This window comes from Haliotis cracherodii, unplaced genomic scaffold, assembly GCF_022045235.1.
Source record: "Haliotis cracherodii isolate W230 unplaced genomic scaffold, xgHalCrac1.p SCAF_1, whole genome shotgun sequence".
In the NCBI taxonomy this organism is placed as follows: Eukaryota; Metazoa; Mollusca; class Gastropoda; order Lepetellida; family Haliotidae; genus Haliotis; species Haliotis cracherodii.
The window spans coordinates 16,053,106-16,070,266 of NW_027266264.1; the positions used below are offsets into that span (position 1 = coordinate 16,053,106).

Consider the following 17,161-nt stretch of genomic DNA (forward strand, 5'->3'; position numbering starts at 1 on the left):
TTGAAAAAATGAGCATCTGAGGTAAATGTATCATTAGTGTGTTTAGAGTGAGTGAGTGAGAGAGTTGGGTTTAACGCCGCTTTTAACAGTATTCCTGTTATATTGCGGTGTGTCAGTTTAATGTGGGAGGAAAGCCTGAAGTGATGCAGGTCTCAGACGTTTACCACTTTGGTGAAACCCACGAGCACGGGTATGGTGCTGACAAACCTAGAAACATAATCGGGGTTTGAACCCACAATCATAGGTTTCTGGCGTGCCCAAGGGACGTAACTCTGCATAGCGAATCGCTGCGCCTTAGACAACTGGGCCACCCGTGGCCCCTAGTGTGTTTAGAGGAATGCAGTACTTGCACATGAGGTATTGAGAGGAATGCGATAACTTTAATCATAAGAGAGTTCTTATTGTTGTTATTTTGACTGTTATGTGGTAAAATGTAGTTCTCATGATTGAATTACAATATGAAAGAGGGAGAGTAGTAAGAGAGAGTAATAATGGAGAGAGAGCAATAATGTGGAGAGAGAGAAAAGAGGGAGGGAGAGAAGAGAGAATAATAATGTGGAGAGAGTGAGTGAGTGAGTATGGTTTTAGCTTTTAGCAATATTCCAGCAATATCACAGCGGGGGACACCAGAAATGGGCTTCACACATTGTACCTATGTCAGGAATTGAACCCGTGACGACCCGACCGCCCCAGGAGAGAGAGAAGAGAGAGAAAGAGAGAGTAATAATGTGGAGAGAGAGTAGAGAGAGAGAGAGAGATCAGAGAAAGAGAGTAATAATGTGGAGAGAGTAATAATGTTTTAATATATGTCGGTTATCTAAGTACATATACCATATTCACCATAATAACTGCACCTGGCGCTTAGGAAATTGACCGTACGCAAGTTAACCTGTTTTCAGGGATCCATTGGTTATGAACAAACTTAGTTCAAATCTTTTCAAAAAGAGTCACTTGGCAATTACATGCCTCTTTTGTACTGTACCTTTCTGTAAAAAATGTTTAATATGAAAAAAAAATAGTATGCACTGTCATGTTAAGTTTTGGTCTATAAGGGGGTCACTCTTATAAAGATTAGTTACAGATATGTCTGGAAGTGGGTGAGGGTTATAGGAGCAGGACATTTTATACAACGATTACGGTAACGAGGACAGTGCTGGCTGAGGTTCTTGCTGTACCTGGTCTCTGGATGCATGCAAATGATGAAAGTGTTATGCACTCTTGTTTGAAAACATTGACATAAGGTTCTTCTGTTTCAGGATTATGCAGTACAATATTTGACTTGGCTGTGAAGACCATTGTGTGTACTCTGTACGTTACCCGTGTCTGTATTGATGACTTGGAGGTCTACGCCTGGTAAGATGCTGTTTCCATGTCATGTTCAGCCCCAGCCCCACTTTGTATCTCTTGTGTTTAAAGGGTCCACAGGGCTCAGTCATCGGAGGCACAACAATTCTCTATGCAGAGTTGCGTCCCTTAGTTGTGCCAGGATCTGATGATTGTAGGTTCAAATCCTGATTCACACGTGACTATGTTTCTAGTTTGTCAGCACCATCCCTGCTCCTGGGCTTCACCTAAGTTGTAGACAATCTACAACCTGCAACACTTTGACTTTAAACAATGAAGTACATTTTAGCTCACCTTATCCCAAGTTTGAATGTCATGGTGATTCATCATTTCCTCTGATTTTTAGCTCACCTTATGCCAAGTTTGAATGTCATGGTGATTCATCATTTCCTCTGATTTTCAGCTCACCTTATCCCAAGTTTGAATGTCATGGTGATTCATCATTTCCTCTGATTTTTAGCTCACCTTATCCCAAGTTGAGTGTCATGGTGATTCATCATTTCCTCTGAGGCCTATTAAGCTGAAACTACAGTAATAAAAACATGAACATCACTCATATTTTGATCAAAACAACACAATTTTTGTTTACCCTGCAAATGCAACCACACAAAGGAATACAAACTGAAGTGGCCCATGAAGATCCGGGGTAGAATAGGTCTTCAGCAACCCATGCTTGCCATAACAGGCGACTATGCTTGTCGTAAAAGGCGACTAATGGGATCGGGTGGTCAGGCTCGCTGACTTGGTTGATACATGTCATCGTATCCCAATTGCATGGATTGATGTCATGATGTCAATCACTGGATTGTCTGGTCCAGACTCGATTTTTTACAGTCCCCTGTCATATAGCTGGAATATTGCTGAGTGCGGCGTTAAACAACAAACAAACTTGAGCTTAGACTGGGTACTAGTTCCTTAATGAAGTAATTAACAAGAGATTAAGACACGTTGAATCTTGCAGGTTAGTGTTTCTCAGTTATTACTGCAGTGTTAAAAACTAATTGTCCCTTTAATTTGACAATAACATATTAAAACATTGTTTTAACTGTACTGGATATAAGTTAATGGGAAATTATTTTAAACAGCAATGTTGTTCATAGTCTGTGACTGTGGAATATAAATATATTTTATGAAAAAAATACCCAATCTAGAAACATATATAAAAGCAAGTCTAGCGACCTCTAGCAAGCTCTATTCAACATGAATCAGCAAAGGGAAAACTATTTTTTTTTATTTTTAGAGTCACGAAGGGTATTGTGTAATATAAGATTTCATAGAGTAAATGTTAGTCTATGTGGTTCAGTAAACAAACGTACCTTGACCTTGCTCGCAGTTGCTATGAAGATGGTACTGAAACTGTTGTTGTTGATTCCTCGTCAAATTACATCTGTGGTAATAAATAGAATATGGCCTGGCTTCAGTCTGAATATGTCCCTTGAGGTTTACCAAGGGCAAACTGGCTATTATTTCACGAGGGACATATTCTTGACATTAACTTGAAGCGAAGTTAATGTCCTATAAACACATGCACTGACCTTGTACATGATTATCATATAAACTCAACTGTGACAACTTGGTCAAACATAAGCTGCCATGTATCATCTGTAAATTACTTTTTAATTTAATTATGAACACATATTCATATGTACTAGAAAACCCATTTTTGAGTAATATTTTAAGTTTATTCGCATATTTTTATGAACATGTAACCTGCAATTATGTAGAGTAAAAGAGATCAGTGTTACACAGTGTTGTATTTCTCTTTTTCATTTGGAAAACATCCTGGGCCCTTTCACTGCAAAACAGGTTACGTTCATGATGTATGTGTGCATTTATGCATATAAATTTTATGTTGCACGTATTCAGAAAACCTAATTTTGTGTGGCCCTGCATAAGAGGGGAAGGCTACAGAAGTGTGTCACTCTGGCTAGATCCCATTGTTCATGTGGACAATAAAATATGTTGAAATTAACTCATAAAGGTTTATTCTTAGCTACATTTGGATTCAACTCACAGTGCTTAAAGTTTGTTTGAAAGAAGGATGGCCATTGTATTTCTGAGTCAGTTCAAATGACATGCCAGAATTATGACATTCCTTTGTAAGGCACAATTATGATTGTCTCTTAACAATAGTGACAAGACCATTTCAATAACCCCATACTGAAATGACAAGTGACTTGAATAAATTAGCTGTATGTTATTGTGCTGAAATATGACTAAGATGCTATCGATAAAACCAGTCACACTCTCTGAGGTTCATCCAAAAGGATAAATGGTAGTTTATTAATGTTATAGTAATATGCTTTTCAAAAGTGCAGTGATTGCAGTGAAGCAGATCAAGAAAGCAAATTTAAACAACAATGTCTATAAGGAAATTATATTTTTTCTGAATGATCCCACCTTGTAAATCTTAAATTGGTTTACATGCACTGGTGCACAGTTGAGGCAGATAGTATTTGCATTTACAATATATTTGTTCAGTGCATGTAATGGAAAATTGTGACTCGCAAGTTCCTGTTTCATAATCATTGACATACCCAACCAGTAAATTTCCCACACGTGTTCAGGTCAGTTGGTGTAAAGGTCATAAGGTTATGTTCCTTACATAGGATAATCGTAGCATGTCAATAAAATAAATCTCATTGCATGAATAATATATATATAGTACATGTTTTTTGTGATTAAATTTTCATTCCTGCTATGATGTTTGATCTTTCTGTTTGCAATAAATCTTTGCATTTTTAACATCTCCACTGGATTTAAAAATCTGAAATTTGTGACTGAATGGATGTATAGTTTTACCCCACTATGCAATATTCCAGTAATTTCAGCTTCGTATATTGTACCCACTGGGGGACTGAACCTGGTCATGACGAGTGAAATGCTTTATCCACTAAGCTAACCCACCACCTCTCAAATATACATTATATGTTCTCATAATTAGTGATCAGATGCACAATTAAATAAAAATGGAAATTAAACCATTGTTTAAATTAAAATTAAAGATATTTTAACATAGCAAAGCAAACTGTAGTGTGTTTCAATGTGCATGAGTGACTGAGTGAGTGATTGAGTGAGTCTGGTTTTATGCCGCTTTTAGCAATATTCCAGCAATATCACGGCGATGGACACCAGAAATGGGTTTCCCACATTGTACCCATGTCAGGAAGTGAACCCGGGTTTTCGTCAGGATGAGCAAACGCTTTAACCACTAGGCTATCCACCAACCCTTTTAGAACCACTAGATAACACAGTATTGTGATCTAACTGTGATGTGAAGACTGCTCAGTAGTACACAAACTGTTTTAACTTTCACTTGCGTAATTCATTATGGATTTGTTGATATTCTATTTTGCTAATGGTATTGCATTCCATTCTTAAGCTAGTTGATTGTAGAGAGACTGTAAAACCTAACAAAAAGTTAAGTTTTTATAAAATCAGGAACAATAGCATGATGATGTGCTTTTATATCTACAGGGGGATAAAATAATATTTGAAACCTTTAACTCATGAAATATACTGTATCTCAAGTGACATTTGGAAGCTGTAGTGTCAGTGAAGACAGGGCTCACTTATGTAAGATCAATTTAAAAGTAAAAATCAACCCAGACTTCACTGCAGTATTCTGGCATCAAAACCTCCACCACTGTTTCAAGTTTATGAAAACGTATACCAATCATGCATGTTCATGTCTCGCTATGGAAGGCAAGGAAGTCAAACGTAAGGTTTGGTCCTTTCTCAGCGAATTTATTGATGTGGTCAGTTTCTAATTTGACTTTGACAGTATGCTGTTGGGTCTAAACTTGTCACTTATCATTGCATAAGAAAACTTACATTTTTATGGATAACAACTTATTGCATTTAGCAATGTTTTGATGTAGATTCTTACCAGAAAAATCTCAGAGGCTATTAAAATGAAAAACACAACAGAAGTTGTTATCAATAAAGTTGTAAGATTTCTTATTTACTCACTGACTTCTAGAATGGCAATCAAACAGTTATTTTTGAATGCTTTTAATTACTTTTGTTGCAAGGACTTTTGACCGTGATCTAATGTTTTGAAAATACCCGAAATTCTGGTGAGCTACAGAACCTTATTTTTATACCCCCGACTTAAAAGGTCGGGGGTTTATAGTTATACCAAGGTTCCGTCCGTCTGTCGGTCCCTCCCTGTCCATGCGATTTCTCTTAAACTATTTAGTGGATTCATCTCAAACTTATTACATATAATCTGTGTCATATGGAAGGGTGCAGTCAAATGAAAAAATTGTTTTTATTAATTTTCCATTTTTTATGAATTTTTCAAACCCTAACCCTATCCATTATTTAATTTGAAACTACTGACACACGAGGCGGGTCGGCGTATTAGTGAACCACACTCACTTTTACCCTTGTTCTTCTTGTTCTCAGATGCCATCCAGGATTTGATTGTTAGTTTATCACAACAACCCAAAACATGAACATAATTAATTTCCTTCTTTTTTTTCAGTCATGGGTCTGCATGTAATGAAAATTCAACAGAAGTTGCTACAGCAGACCACATCAACTGGTGAGTAACAAACAGCAATGGTAGAGGAACTCGAGTCAAACGGGTTTTTGTGCAATAGGCTGGCCTTAATAAAACATTACTATCTTCAAGTCCTGAAGATGACAAGTATCCTCGTGTTGAATGAAACAAAGGCGTCCCTACATTACCTATTAATTTCAGGAAGTCTCCAAGGTCATATTTTAAGATAAATGTGATATGTACTGCTGAAGTTTATGTAACCAGAACGTCTTCTTGATGTACTGTTATACATCAGTGAACGAGGTAGCTTAATGTAGTTTGGGGTAGACTCTGTCAACATGCTGTGTTGATAACCAACACAGTTTCCTAGCTTAAACATGCAGAGAGACTGGCCAAATATATTCTATGCCCATAAAATACACTCAAGGGTGCAGCTGGGGTTCAGTATATTGCTCTGTAAGTGTTGGTCATGCTGAGGTTGTAGTATGTTTCTATGCAGTATCCATTGCTAAATATTGCACCACATTGGCTTATTGTATCAAGATGATTGGGGTTTGGGTACCTGCATTCATGGATGTTCATGATGTTGTGTTTTTGGCCTTGATGTATGAATGAATCATCCCAGCAATATCTGTTTATGAGAGACGCTTACGTCAAGCATCTTTCTTTACCCTTTGTTTCATAAGCTTTTTCCAGACAGAAAATGTAAACAACTAGTCATGAACTGCAACATACTTTTCAAGATGTTCTGATGTTATCTGAAGCTACAAAGTTTAAACTGAAATAAACTGAACCATTAATATTTTAGGGGATATTTTTTGGAGTGAAAACGTGGTTTTATAAACATGTCCCCCTAAACATTCATTGTCCTTACCGTTTTTAGCAGTATATTTTAGTGTCACTGAATAACAATGAACTAAAAACAACAATGTTTTGCTTAAGTAATATGATGCAGTTTGAAAATCTTTGCATCAAAGAGAAGACATAAATATACCCTGTATCGTTCCCAATTACATCAACTGTCTTCAGTTACTTTACATGTGTCTCAAGTGCAGATTGGTTGGCATCCATTGCTACACAGTACTGACAGTTCATCCATTGGAATGGTGGCCACCATAGGAGGACTGACTATTACTAATGAGGTGTATGACTGTGTGCGTGACACCTTGGGTGTTCCAGAGCAGATCCCCAGTTCCCCATGAGATTTGACCTGACTGGTTCTGTCTTCTTGCTTTAGTGGCACCTTGCTTGACAACGGTATAAAGATCTTTACCGAAACGTTACCTTCACGGGATTAAAGAAGTTGTTATCCATAAATTGTGTCTACTTTGTCATCCGTCATCTTCTAAGTAATGCCCATCAAACAATTCACTTGTTTAGTGTCAAACATGAATTCTGCTTGTTCCCAACTGATTATATCACACTGATATACTTAAATACTGCTACTTATGACATAAACGTCCCATTCAGTTATCTTTTCATAACTTCATAACCTAAGGCCACACATTATCTATTTTTCGTTTCAATGGTCTGTCACCCCTACTGAAAAGCACCTGGAAAAGAAATAAATCAAATCTTAAAATATTTATTTTATTATGTCTCCTGATAGTAATATATACTCCCTTATACAATATAAAATGTTATATATAAATTTCATGTCTACATACATCACTATCGACCAGGGAAGATTCCGGGGTAGAATAGGTCTTCAGCAACCCATACTTGCCGTAAAAGGCGACTATGCTTGTCGTAAAAGGCGACTAACGGGATCGGGTGGTCAGGCTCGCTGACTTGGTTGATAGATGTCATCGCATCCCAAATGCGTGGAACGATGCTCATGATGTCCATCACTTGATTGTCTGGTCCTGACTCAATTATTTACAGATTGCCGTCATATAGCTGGAATATTGCTGAGTGCGGCGTTAAACAACAAACAAACAAACAAACAAACAAACATCACTATCAGTGATTCAAGGAGCCAGCTGCAGTTTTAACTCCACGACAGAATGACTTTCATATAAATAAATGATGGACATAGCTATTTATTTTTATTCAACCCTGTGTGGAAAAGCTGGAACAACTCTGTGAAACATAAAATTAAGAAAGTGTGGCCTAAAAGCAGCAGACGGGTAGGTTAGTGGATATTTAAAGCATTTGCTTGTACAGACAAACCTCTGGGTTTGATTTCCCATATATCTACAGAGTGAGAGCAACCCATGCTTGCCGTAAAAGGTGACTATACTTGTCGGAAGAGGCGACTAACGAGATCGGCTGGTCAGGCTCACTGACTTGGTTCATGCGTGACATCGTATCCCAAATGTGTGGATCGATGCTTGTGATGTCAATCACTGGATTGTCTGGTCCAGACTCGATTATTTATAGACTGACATCATATAGCTGGAATATTGCTGAGTACGGCGTTAAAAAACCAACCAACAAACAAAATCAAAACGACACAATGTTAGTAACATCAAATGGTAACCAAAATCTTCATGGTGAAATTTTGAAAGTAGATGGTCGTGTGTGCTTCTATATGAGGAAATGCTTCTAAAGTTGAGGATCCCAGATGTGAATAAGGAAATGTGTGGATCGATGCTCATGATGTCAGTCATTGGATTGTCTGGTCCAGACTCGATTATTTACAGACCGACGTCATATAGCTGTAATTTTGCTGAGTGCAGTGTTAAACAACAAACAAACAAAACAAACAAACAACAGAGTGAGAAACTTATTCATGGTGACCCCAGGCTGAACTAATACTAAAACAGCATAACTTCTGACACTGTATTGTACCTTTCTGTTTATACTGAATGCATATCCTGAAACTATTCTTAATCCTCAACCCCATGTTTTGTTCATTTCAATGCCAATGTACACCAGGAAATGTTTGAACCAGATCATTGACAAAGGGTTGTATTTTTTATTGAACATTGAGTGACGGAAACTGTTAGCTAACAGGAAGGGTTTCATTTCCTGCAGAACTTGCCACTTGTTTCAGTTTACTCATAAAGATCCTGTTTACAGCAGTGCAACCTATGGCTGGGACGGGTAACTCGGGTACTCGGGTCGGGTGGGTGCTGAGTAAGACCCGGGCACCCACAGGACTACCTGGACCCATGGTTAGTCATGTGATATGGAGTTTCATGACAAAAATTCACTATATAACTACAGGGTTACACCATAGTTTTAAGTCGCTATTGTTCACATTTCTTTATGACTCTGAACACGTTCCTTCTGACTTATATATGTTTGAACAAAGCTAAAACTTTCGTTTTATACATGTATCTAGATACATTCTGTCAGGGCCACTGTCAAAGTATTCCCAATTGGACATTTTGTACCTATCTCTTGACACCAACAGTGGGTACCCGGGTAGGGTCAGGTAATAGGGGTGTGGGTACCCGGGTAGTAAATTTGGACTCGTCCCAGCCCTAGTGCATACTACTTTGTTTGATCAACTCATTGAGTGGGTTGAACATTTTTCTTGTCCAATCTGTCCAGGTGCATTGACCAAAACAATACTGACAGAATGTTAAATGAGAGGATAAACTCACAAAACAGAACTCAAAATTCAAATTAATGAAGGAATTCTACTAACAGGTAAGATTTAAATTCAACATTCTGTAAAAAATAATTTATATTTTAAGAAATAATATAAATTTGTGGTAGATTCATTTATTAATAAAACAAAAAATGTTGACAAACCTTCATTTGAAAAAGCGTAATACACTTTCACATTGTTTTGTTCTGAATGTGATTTATTGTCTTAGAACAAACTCATTAATTGGAAAAATTTACCAAAAGTAAAACAAGACAAAAATATTTTGTTTACTTCAGTGTGCACTCATACGATAACACATTTTCTCATATAGACCCTGTTCCACAAAGGGATCTTAGCGCTAAATAGATTGTAACTCTCATTCTTTAGCACTGACTTGTGACAGTCACTTGCTAAGATCGCTTTGTGGAACAGATCCCTGAACATGGTTTAGCAGTCTGTGACATGGAAGATGAGTCTGGGTCAGCTGTTATCAAAACGTTTGTCATCTTTAAACATGAGACTAATTGTTGAACTGTATTCTTGTCATGCCTCTCCTTCATTTAAAAGGTTGTGTGTAAATAATTTTCAAATAACTGCAAACAGTGTCAATATCTGTGTACAAAGGTTAACAAGTGCATATATTGGATGCACCCTACTTCATCTCCTCTAAATTTGTGTTGAAGCAAAAGTTTATTGAAACACAAACATGGCAACCTCATAAAGTGATTCCATTAGCGGGGTGGTCATTTGAAACCCATGGGACTTTAGAAACTCTAGTGAGTGAGTTTGTTTTTACGCCATTTTGAAGATTATTCCAGCAGGGACACCAGAAATGGGCTTCACACATTGTACCATGTCGGGAAGTGAACCCAGGTTTTTGACGTGACGAGCGAACGCTTAAATCACTTGGCTACCCGACCACCCCTTTTAGAACCACTAAATAACACGGTAATATGATCTGACTGTGGTGCAAAGATGGCTCAGGAGTAATCAAACTGTTTTAACTTTCACTTGTGTAATTCATTATGGATTTGTTGATATTCTATTTCCGATGGGGCGGTCGGGTAGCCTAGTGGTTAAAGCGTTTGCTTGTCATGCCGAAGACCCAGGTTCGATTCCCGACATGGGTACAATGTGTGAAGCCCATTTCTGGTGTCCTCCGCCGGGATATTGCTGGAATATTGCTAAAAGCAGCGTAAATCCATACTTACTCACTCACTCTGTTTCTGATGACAGATCATGATGAGAGTTTTAGGTTGGGGGTCTGGCTTATATACTGCACATAACATTTTGATACAGATTTCAAGGACCAAGTTAATACCTCGGCTTCTCTCAGATTCGGGTATCTACGGTCATCAACAGTTGTTAATTTCACCTGACCTTAATCTTAGGATATTTGATTTGGAGTAGTTCCTTGCAAATTGGGTTGCTGAATTTTGGATGTGATCAAGTTTCATGTCCCACGACGTGGATGCATGACTTGCTGAACAGCTGTGACTTGCTAAATCCTTGAAAAGAGTGAGATAATGTACTAGTTTCAAGTTCTTGACCTGTCATTAAACAACAAACCAAATACTGGGCATCTATCATTTGTCTATAGTTGGGACACACACCCTATGACTGTTCCCATCTTAGGTAACACTGCTCGCCACCTGTTTTTAATCTTCAGCAGTTACAGTTTCATCGAGATGGTTAGTTTGAATGAGATCGTGTCGACTAGTGTTTCACTTTGGTAGAGCATTACAAATATGGCACCTGTTGTCCAAGACATTCGCTAGTCACTGTCAGGGAAATAATGTTGGGTGTGATAATCAAACAGAAAAATGAAATAGCAGATAAATGGATTGAATTTTTATATGATAACGATATTGTTGCAGGAGTAGACAGGGATATGTGAAGTTTCCTTTTCATAAAACACATGTAGCAGCTATGGTCTCTCCTTAAACAAGTGAAGACCTAGGTACAATTCCCGACATGGGTACAATGTGTGAAGCCCATTTCTGGTGTCCCCCGCCGGAATATTGCTTGAATATTGCTAAAGCGGTGTAAATCCATACTCACTCACTCAATCCCCTTAAGCAAGTGTGTTTGTTTGTGATAGGTCTCTGTTCACCCAGCAGTGAATGGGTACCCAGTAGGATGAGATGGTAATGTTACTGTTAATGTTCTAACACTGGCAGCTTGCGTTGTATACTCCCCAGGGAGTTGAGAATGAAAATCGAGTGCACACTGACCCATTGACTGGGGTAAAAATAATGTAGCGCCATTGAGCATTCACTTGGGGAATGAAATTTGGCTTAATTATAAATGCCCTTGATGTTGGATAAAAAACTGAATTCCTTATATATCAAAACATACACCCACACCCCTAAACTTAATTGATTTTTTTTTTACATACTCAAAGATATTTTCTGAAAGAAAAACACACAAATCTCAGTTGCTTCACTTAAAACTTATAAAAGATAGCACAACAGATATGGAGCATAAACACACAAGACAAGGAATGTTTTTTAAACTGACACAATGTCATTTTGTATTTAACCCTGCATTATCTACAGTGGTGATGCTGATGAATTCAGAAGGAAAATATGACGATGGAAGCTGCTATTCATTGACTTAAACTGAAGAAAAATCCTTAAACTTGATTTTCTTGTATGAAAAACTTGCAGATCAGGAAGCAGCCATTGCAATGTTTAGTTCAAAGCACATGCCAGTATTGTGATGTCATAACTCTCAGGAGCAATGGGGTAGCCTAGAGGTTAAAGCATTCGCTAGCCACGCCAAAAACCTGGGTTCGATTCCCGACATGGGTACAATGTGTGAAGTCCATTTCTGGTGTCCCTTGCCATGATATTGCTGGAATATTGCTAAAAGCGGTGTAAAACCATACTCACTCACTCATAACTCTCAACAGAATTTATGCCAGAGCATCTGAGCATTACAAAACAATTAACACAACTTTAGAACAGTTTTCTATTGAGGAGCGCCAAATTTCAAGCTCATCAGAGTGATAGATCTTAACAGGCAAGATGGTACTTCACTTGCTTGATAACAGTGTTAGAACCTATACCGAAATGTCGCTGTTAATTGTAATAAAGAAGTTGTTCATCCATAAATTCTTATCCTTACTAAGCATGCTAAGATAGTGCCTAACCAGTATTAAATGGCTTATACTGTTCCTCAAAATATGGATTACAATTTTACAATTGTTTTGTTTATTTATTACACTTAAATCTCGATTCAATCACAGTGCTGAGGTGATAGATCAAGTATTTTGCTGTAAATTTGTTTTGAGATTGTCCCTATGTTTTGTTGTCAGGAACTGTGAAATTTCATACAAGGAAATGTATTCGTCGGTTGTCTGACGCGCATTATCTCATCTGTTGATGACAGATCAACTCAGTTAACTGTGACAGTCGTACATTGTCAGACCACCAGGGATTGTCTTGATGCAATATCTCACCTAAACTACGGACGCGAGACAGCCAGGGTGCTGTATGTTCCCTAGTCTGCTTGTTTATTTTGTTAAAATGAGAACAGACTTTTTTTTAAAACTGTTAAACATGTTCAGGTTAATATATAAGAATCGGAGGCAAAATATATATTTTTGGTCAGCACTGATTTCAGGTTAATTTCATAAAACTTTTGGAACAAAATTAAAAACAATAATTGCAGACAAAAAAGTGTTATATTATCACATTTTCAATCAAACATTTATTCTTGTTTACACATTTGCTAAATTGAGGCATGACTGTCAACGAATCAAGAAAAAAAATTGGTCTTGCATGATAAATATTTCAATCACAAATGTTTAGCGACGCCTAGAGATCCCTGGTAGAATAGGTCTTCAGCAACCCATGCTTGCCATAAAAGGCGACTATGCTTGTTGTAAGAGGCGACTAACGGGATCGGGTGGTCACGCTCGCTGACTTGGATGATGCATGTCATCGTATCACAATTGTGTGGATGGATGCTCATGATGTCAATCACTGGGTTGTCTGGTCTAGACTCGATTATTTTAGACCGCTATCATGTAGCTGGAATAACGTTGAGTGCAGCGTTAAACAACAAACAAACAAACAAAAATTAAACGACACAATGTTAGTAACATCAAATGGTTACTTCTTCATGGTGAGATTTTGAAAAGAGATGGTAGTGTACGTGTGCTTCTATATGAGGAAATGCTTCTAAAGTTGAGGATCCCAGAAGTGAATGTTCATTTTTATGAAAATTCCTCAGGAATATATATGACTACAGTATAGACAATACTGTATCATGTACATGTAGATCCTGCATGTTTCATTATCTGAAATAAATGTAGACCCTGTATAGATATCCTCAGAAATGTCCCAGAAAAAATGCTGAATCAGAATTATTCAGTTTTTCAGCAATATTTACTCTAACCATGCTCACACTTCACACTCGCACCAATTAGCTTTTTTGTGATGTTTACAAAAATATATATAGTTGAGATAAATATCACCTGTGTACAAGTTGCTGTAAAATAAACAAAGTAAATATAGCTTGGTGTATTCTCAGTATCACGGACTGCATATAGACCAGCCAGCTGAGCTACACAGCCTTAGTTACGGTTGTTGTCTCAAGTGATGGATGTTGTTTTGAGCACAGATGTCTTGTTTCCTTGTTTGATGTCCACCTGGGCTGCCCGGGGCCAGATGTCCAGTAGCAACTGACCAGTGTCTCAAGGATGTAAACATCTGCCCCCTGGCTACCTCGCTTCATCATTTACTTCATGGCGTAAACAGCATGATGGAGATTACACCGGTTTGCTTTCAAGGATGGCATATGATGTTTAACTTGTACAATCTGAGAGATGGTCGATGCTTTTGTAAGGTTTCAAACTATGCATGTGTTGTTGGAAGATTATTATTTGCCATGAGGTTTAGCATAAAAAATAATAATATTAACAATGCCCAATTGACAACATAAATTCAGTGTAGTCTTTCGTAAGAGGAGACAAACGGGATCCTGTGGTCAAGCCCGCTGACTTGGTTGTCAATTGTGTCAATTGATGCTCATGATGTCAATCACTGGATTGTCTGGTCCAGACTCCATTATTTACAGACTGCCATCATATAGCTGGATTATTGCTGACTGTGGCGTTAAACAACAAACAAACAAACAAACAAACAAACAAACAGTTTAGTGTTTGAGACATCCCCCATTATGAATCATAATGTCATTAAGTGACAAAGCTTCCTTCTTGTTATGTCCTGTTGGCATGATGTTACAGTGTTGTCATTGAGATTGTATCAACTTTACCCTGACGATTTGATTACTGCAGACTGGGGATTTTTAAGCTATTTTTTCTACATATCCCCTTTTATGAACATAATATAAAGGCATAAAATGCCTACTAACTGATGTGGAGGGCAGTCATTTGTACTATTGAATGCAATGTCTAATGAAATTGATGGTATTAAAATTGGTATAGGTCTTTGGTATGTTCATGTAATATGTTTTTCATCAGTATTGTCTTCAGCAACCCATGCTTGTCATAAGAGGCGACAAACGGGATCGGGGTGTCAGACTCGCCAACTTGGTTGATGCGTGTCATTGTATCCCAATTGCGAAGCTCATGATGTCAATCACTGGATTGACTGGCCCGGGCCGCCATCATATAGCTGGAATATGACTGAGTGCGGTGTTAAACAACAAACAAACAAACCCATCAATTATTAATTTCAGGTTTCATCTGTGTGATCATCATCTTCATTAAGGTTCAAATAAAGCCTTTTAATTAAATCTAAAACTAAATTATCACAAGCAGGTAAGCTTCAGAGCCTTGGTGATGTTTATATAAATATCCTGTCAGTGCTTGGGTGCATCAAGACCTAGTTTAATCATTAAGTAAATGGGTTCTCCGTTTACTCTATAGACAGTAATAAAAGACATTCAGACCTTGTTTGATTATTAAGAAAAAGGGTTCTCCGGTTACTCTATAGACAGTAATAGAAGACCTTCAGGGATGAGGTAGGAAGCTTCAACACTTGTGATTGTGTCGAATTACACAGATCACATGATAAAAACTTGAAAGGAATGTATTCATTTTATGTTAAGTGTCAGATTAGGTTCTTAGAGAGAGATAGGTAACAGATGCTCATACAGGATTAGCTGCTTCATAAAATGGTTGACCAAGTGTGACAAAGGTGATCCATAATCTATCAGCTACTTTGTTGGAGTTGGGTTTATTCAATAAGGCTTCAAAAAGATGCTTCTCAAGTTATTTTTTGTGCTGATCTTGTACGGTTTTTGTAATGAAGTGTGAATAAGAAAGTTATAAGAAAGTGTTGAATGTCAATGCCATGCATCAAATTGGGCTTTCCTCCCACATCTAGCTGACACAGAGTGATACAGCTGAAATATTCTTTAGAATGACAATAAATCCAACTAATGCAACAGATGATGGGCTCCTGGATATCCTGTTGTGTAATTACCAATCAGTTTGTTCTCTGGAGGACGAAAATGCTATTCCATGAGAATTTACATCACCCTATTTGACTGAAGGTTAAAGTAGGACTGGCCATTATTAATTTTATAAAGGGGCGATGGGGTAGCCTAGTGGGTAAAGCATTCGCTAGTCACGCCGAAGGCCTGGGTCAGTTTCCCCACATGGGTACAATGGGTGAAGCCCATTTACGGTGTCCCTCCCCACGTAATGATATTGCTGGAGTGTTGCTAAAAGTGGCATAAAACATTAGTCCCTCACTCTTTTTATGAAGATGATCATAGAAACAGGTATCTCTAAATCAGCATGAATCATCAAAATATCAAGAAAGCTAAATCATGTTCCATTCAAATATCAAGAAAGCTTACTCATGTTCCTGTGTTCCTCTTGACACTATCTGTGGCCTTTCTCACAGTCTTTGCCTCATCAGGTATTGTTGTTTCTCATCATTCCTGTTGTCACCTGGACAGGTGCTCATCAAGGTATTACATAACTAACAATTTGCATGAAAAATGGGAAAAGGGCGTCAAACGTTTTTTTCAGCATTAAGTAGAGAATGCACTGAAGAGATGGTGGCCACAGACTCGCTGGTGTATCAACTGCGCACCTGTAGTTCAGTGTACAAGGTCAAGTTGGGCTAGATTCCAGTAGCATGATAGATCATTCACCTTACTTGGAACACAGAAATGTTTTTCACTTTTATTAGTTGTCAAGCTTATAAATGAAATGAGGACATTGAAGATTCAAGCTAGAATAGGTCTTCAGCAACCCATGCTTGTCATCAGAGGTGACTAATGGGTCTGGGTGGTCAGGCTCGCTGACTTGGTTGATGCATGTCATCGTATCCCAAATGTGTGGAAACGATGTTCATGATGTCAATCACTGCATTATCTTGTCCAGACTTGATTATTTACTGTAGGTATTTGGGGACAACAAGATGATGTGAGCCGGGGTGTTTGGTACTGAGGAGGGTGGGGATAAAACTAGAACAATTAACTTACGATGGCTGTCTCTGTCAAGGGCATGTTACTAAAACATGTATTTCATTTGGGTCTAAGGACAACCTCTTCTACATCTTCACAAGCATTCTTATTCAGAATATTCATAGCAAAGTGAGCTTCCATCAATTGATTTCAGGGAACAGATAAAATATCAAAATCAATTGAGATCAACCAATGAAGGGATTCAACCCCGGAAGCCTAAGATTGTTTTAAGAAGCCACTTTTTGGCTTGAGTGGTCAGACTCAGTGACTTTGTTGATTGTGTCATGGCCTGGGACATTGCTCATAATATCTATCAG

General features: G+C 37.9%; 1 protein-coding gene and 1 long non-coding RNA gene across 3 annotated transcripts in view; one reads left to right on the forward strand and one right to left on the reverse strand.

Moving 5' to 3' along the window:
* LOC139473568 (uncharacterized) overlaps nucleotides 1-17,161 on the reverse strand; it is a 481,685-nt gene that overhangs the window by 352,673 nt on the left and 111,851 nt on the right. The gene's annotated exons all lie outside the window — the stretch shown is intronic.
* LOC139473534 (potassium channel subfamily T member 2-like) overlaps nucleotides 1-17,161 on the forward strand; it is a 96,828-nt gene that overhangs the window by 21,559 nt on the left and 58,108 nt on the right. Inside the window, exons 3-4 of the mRNA XM_071256157.1 lie at nucleotides 1,257-1,353; nucleotides 5,834-5,893. Of these exons, the coding sequence (XP_071112258.1) occupies nucleotides 1,257-1,353; nucleotides 5,834-5,893 (157 nt within the window). The remainder of the gene's footprint in view (nucleotides 1-1,256; nucleotides 1,354-5,833; nucleotides 5,894-17,161) is intronic.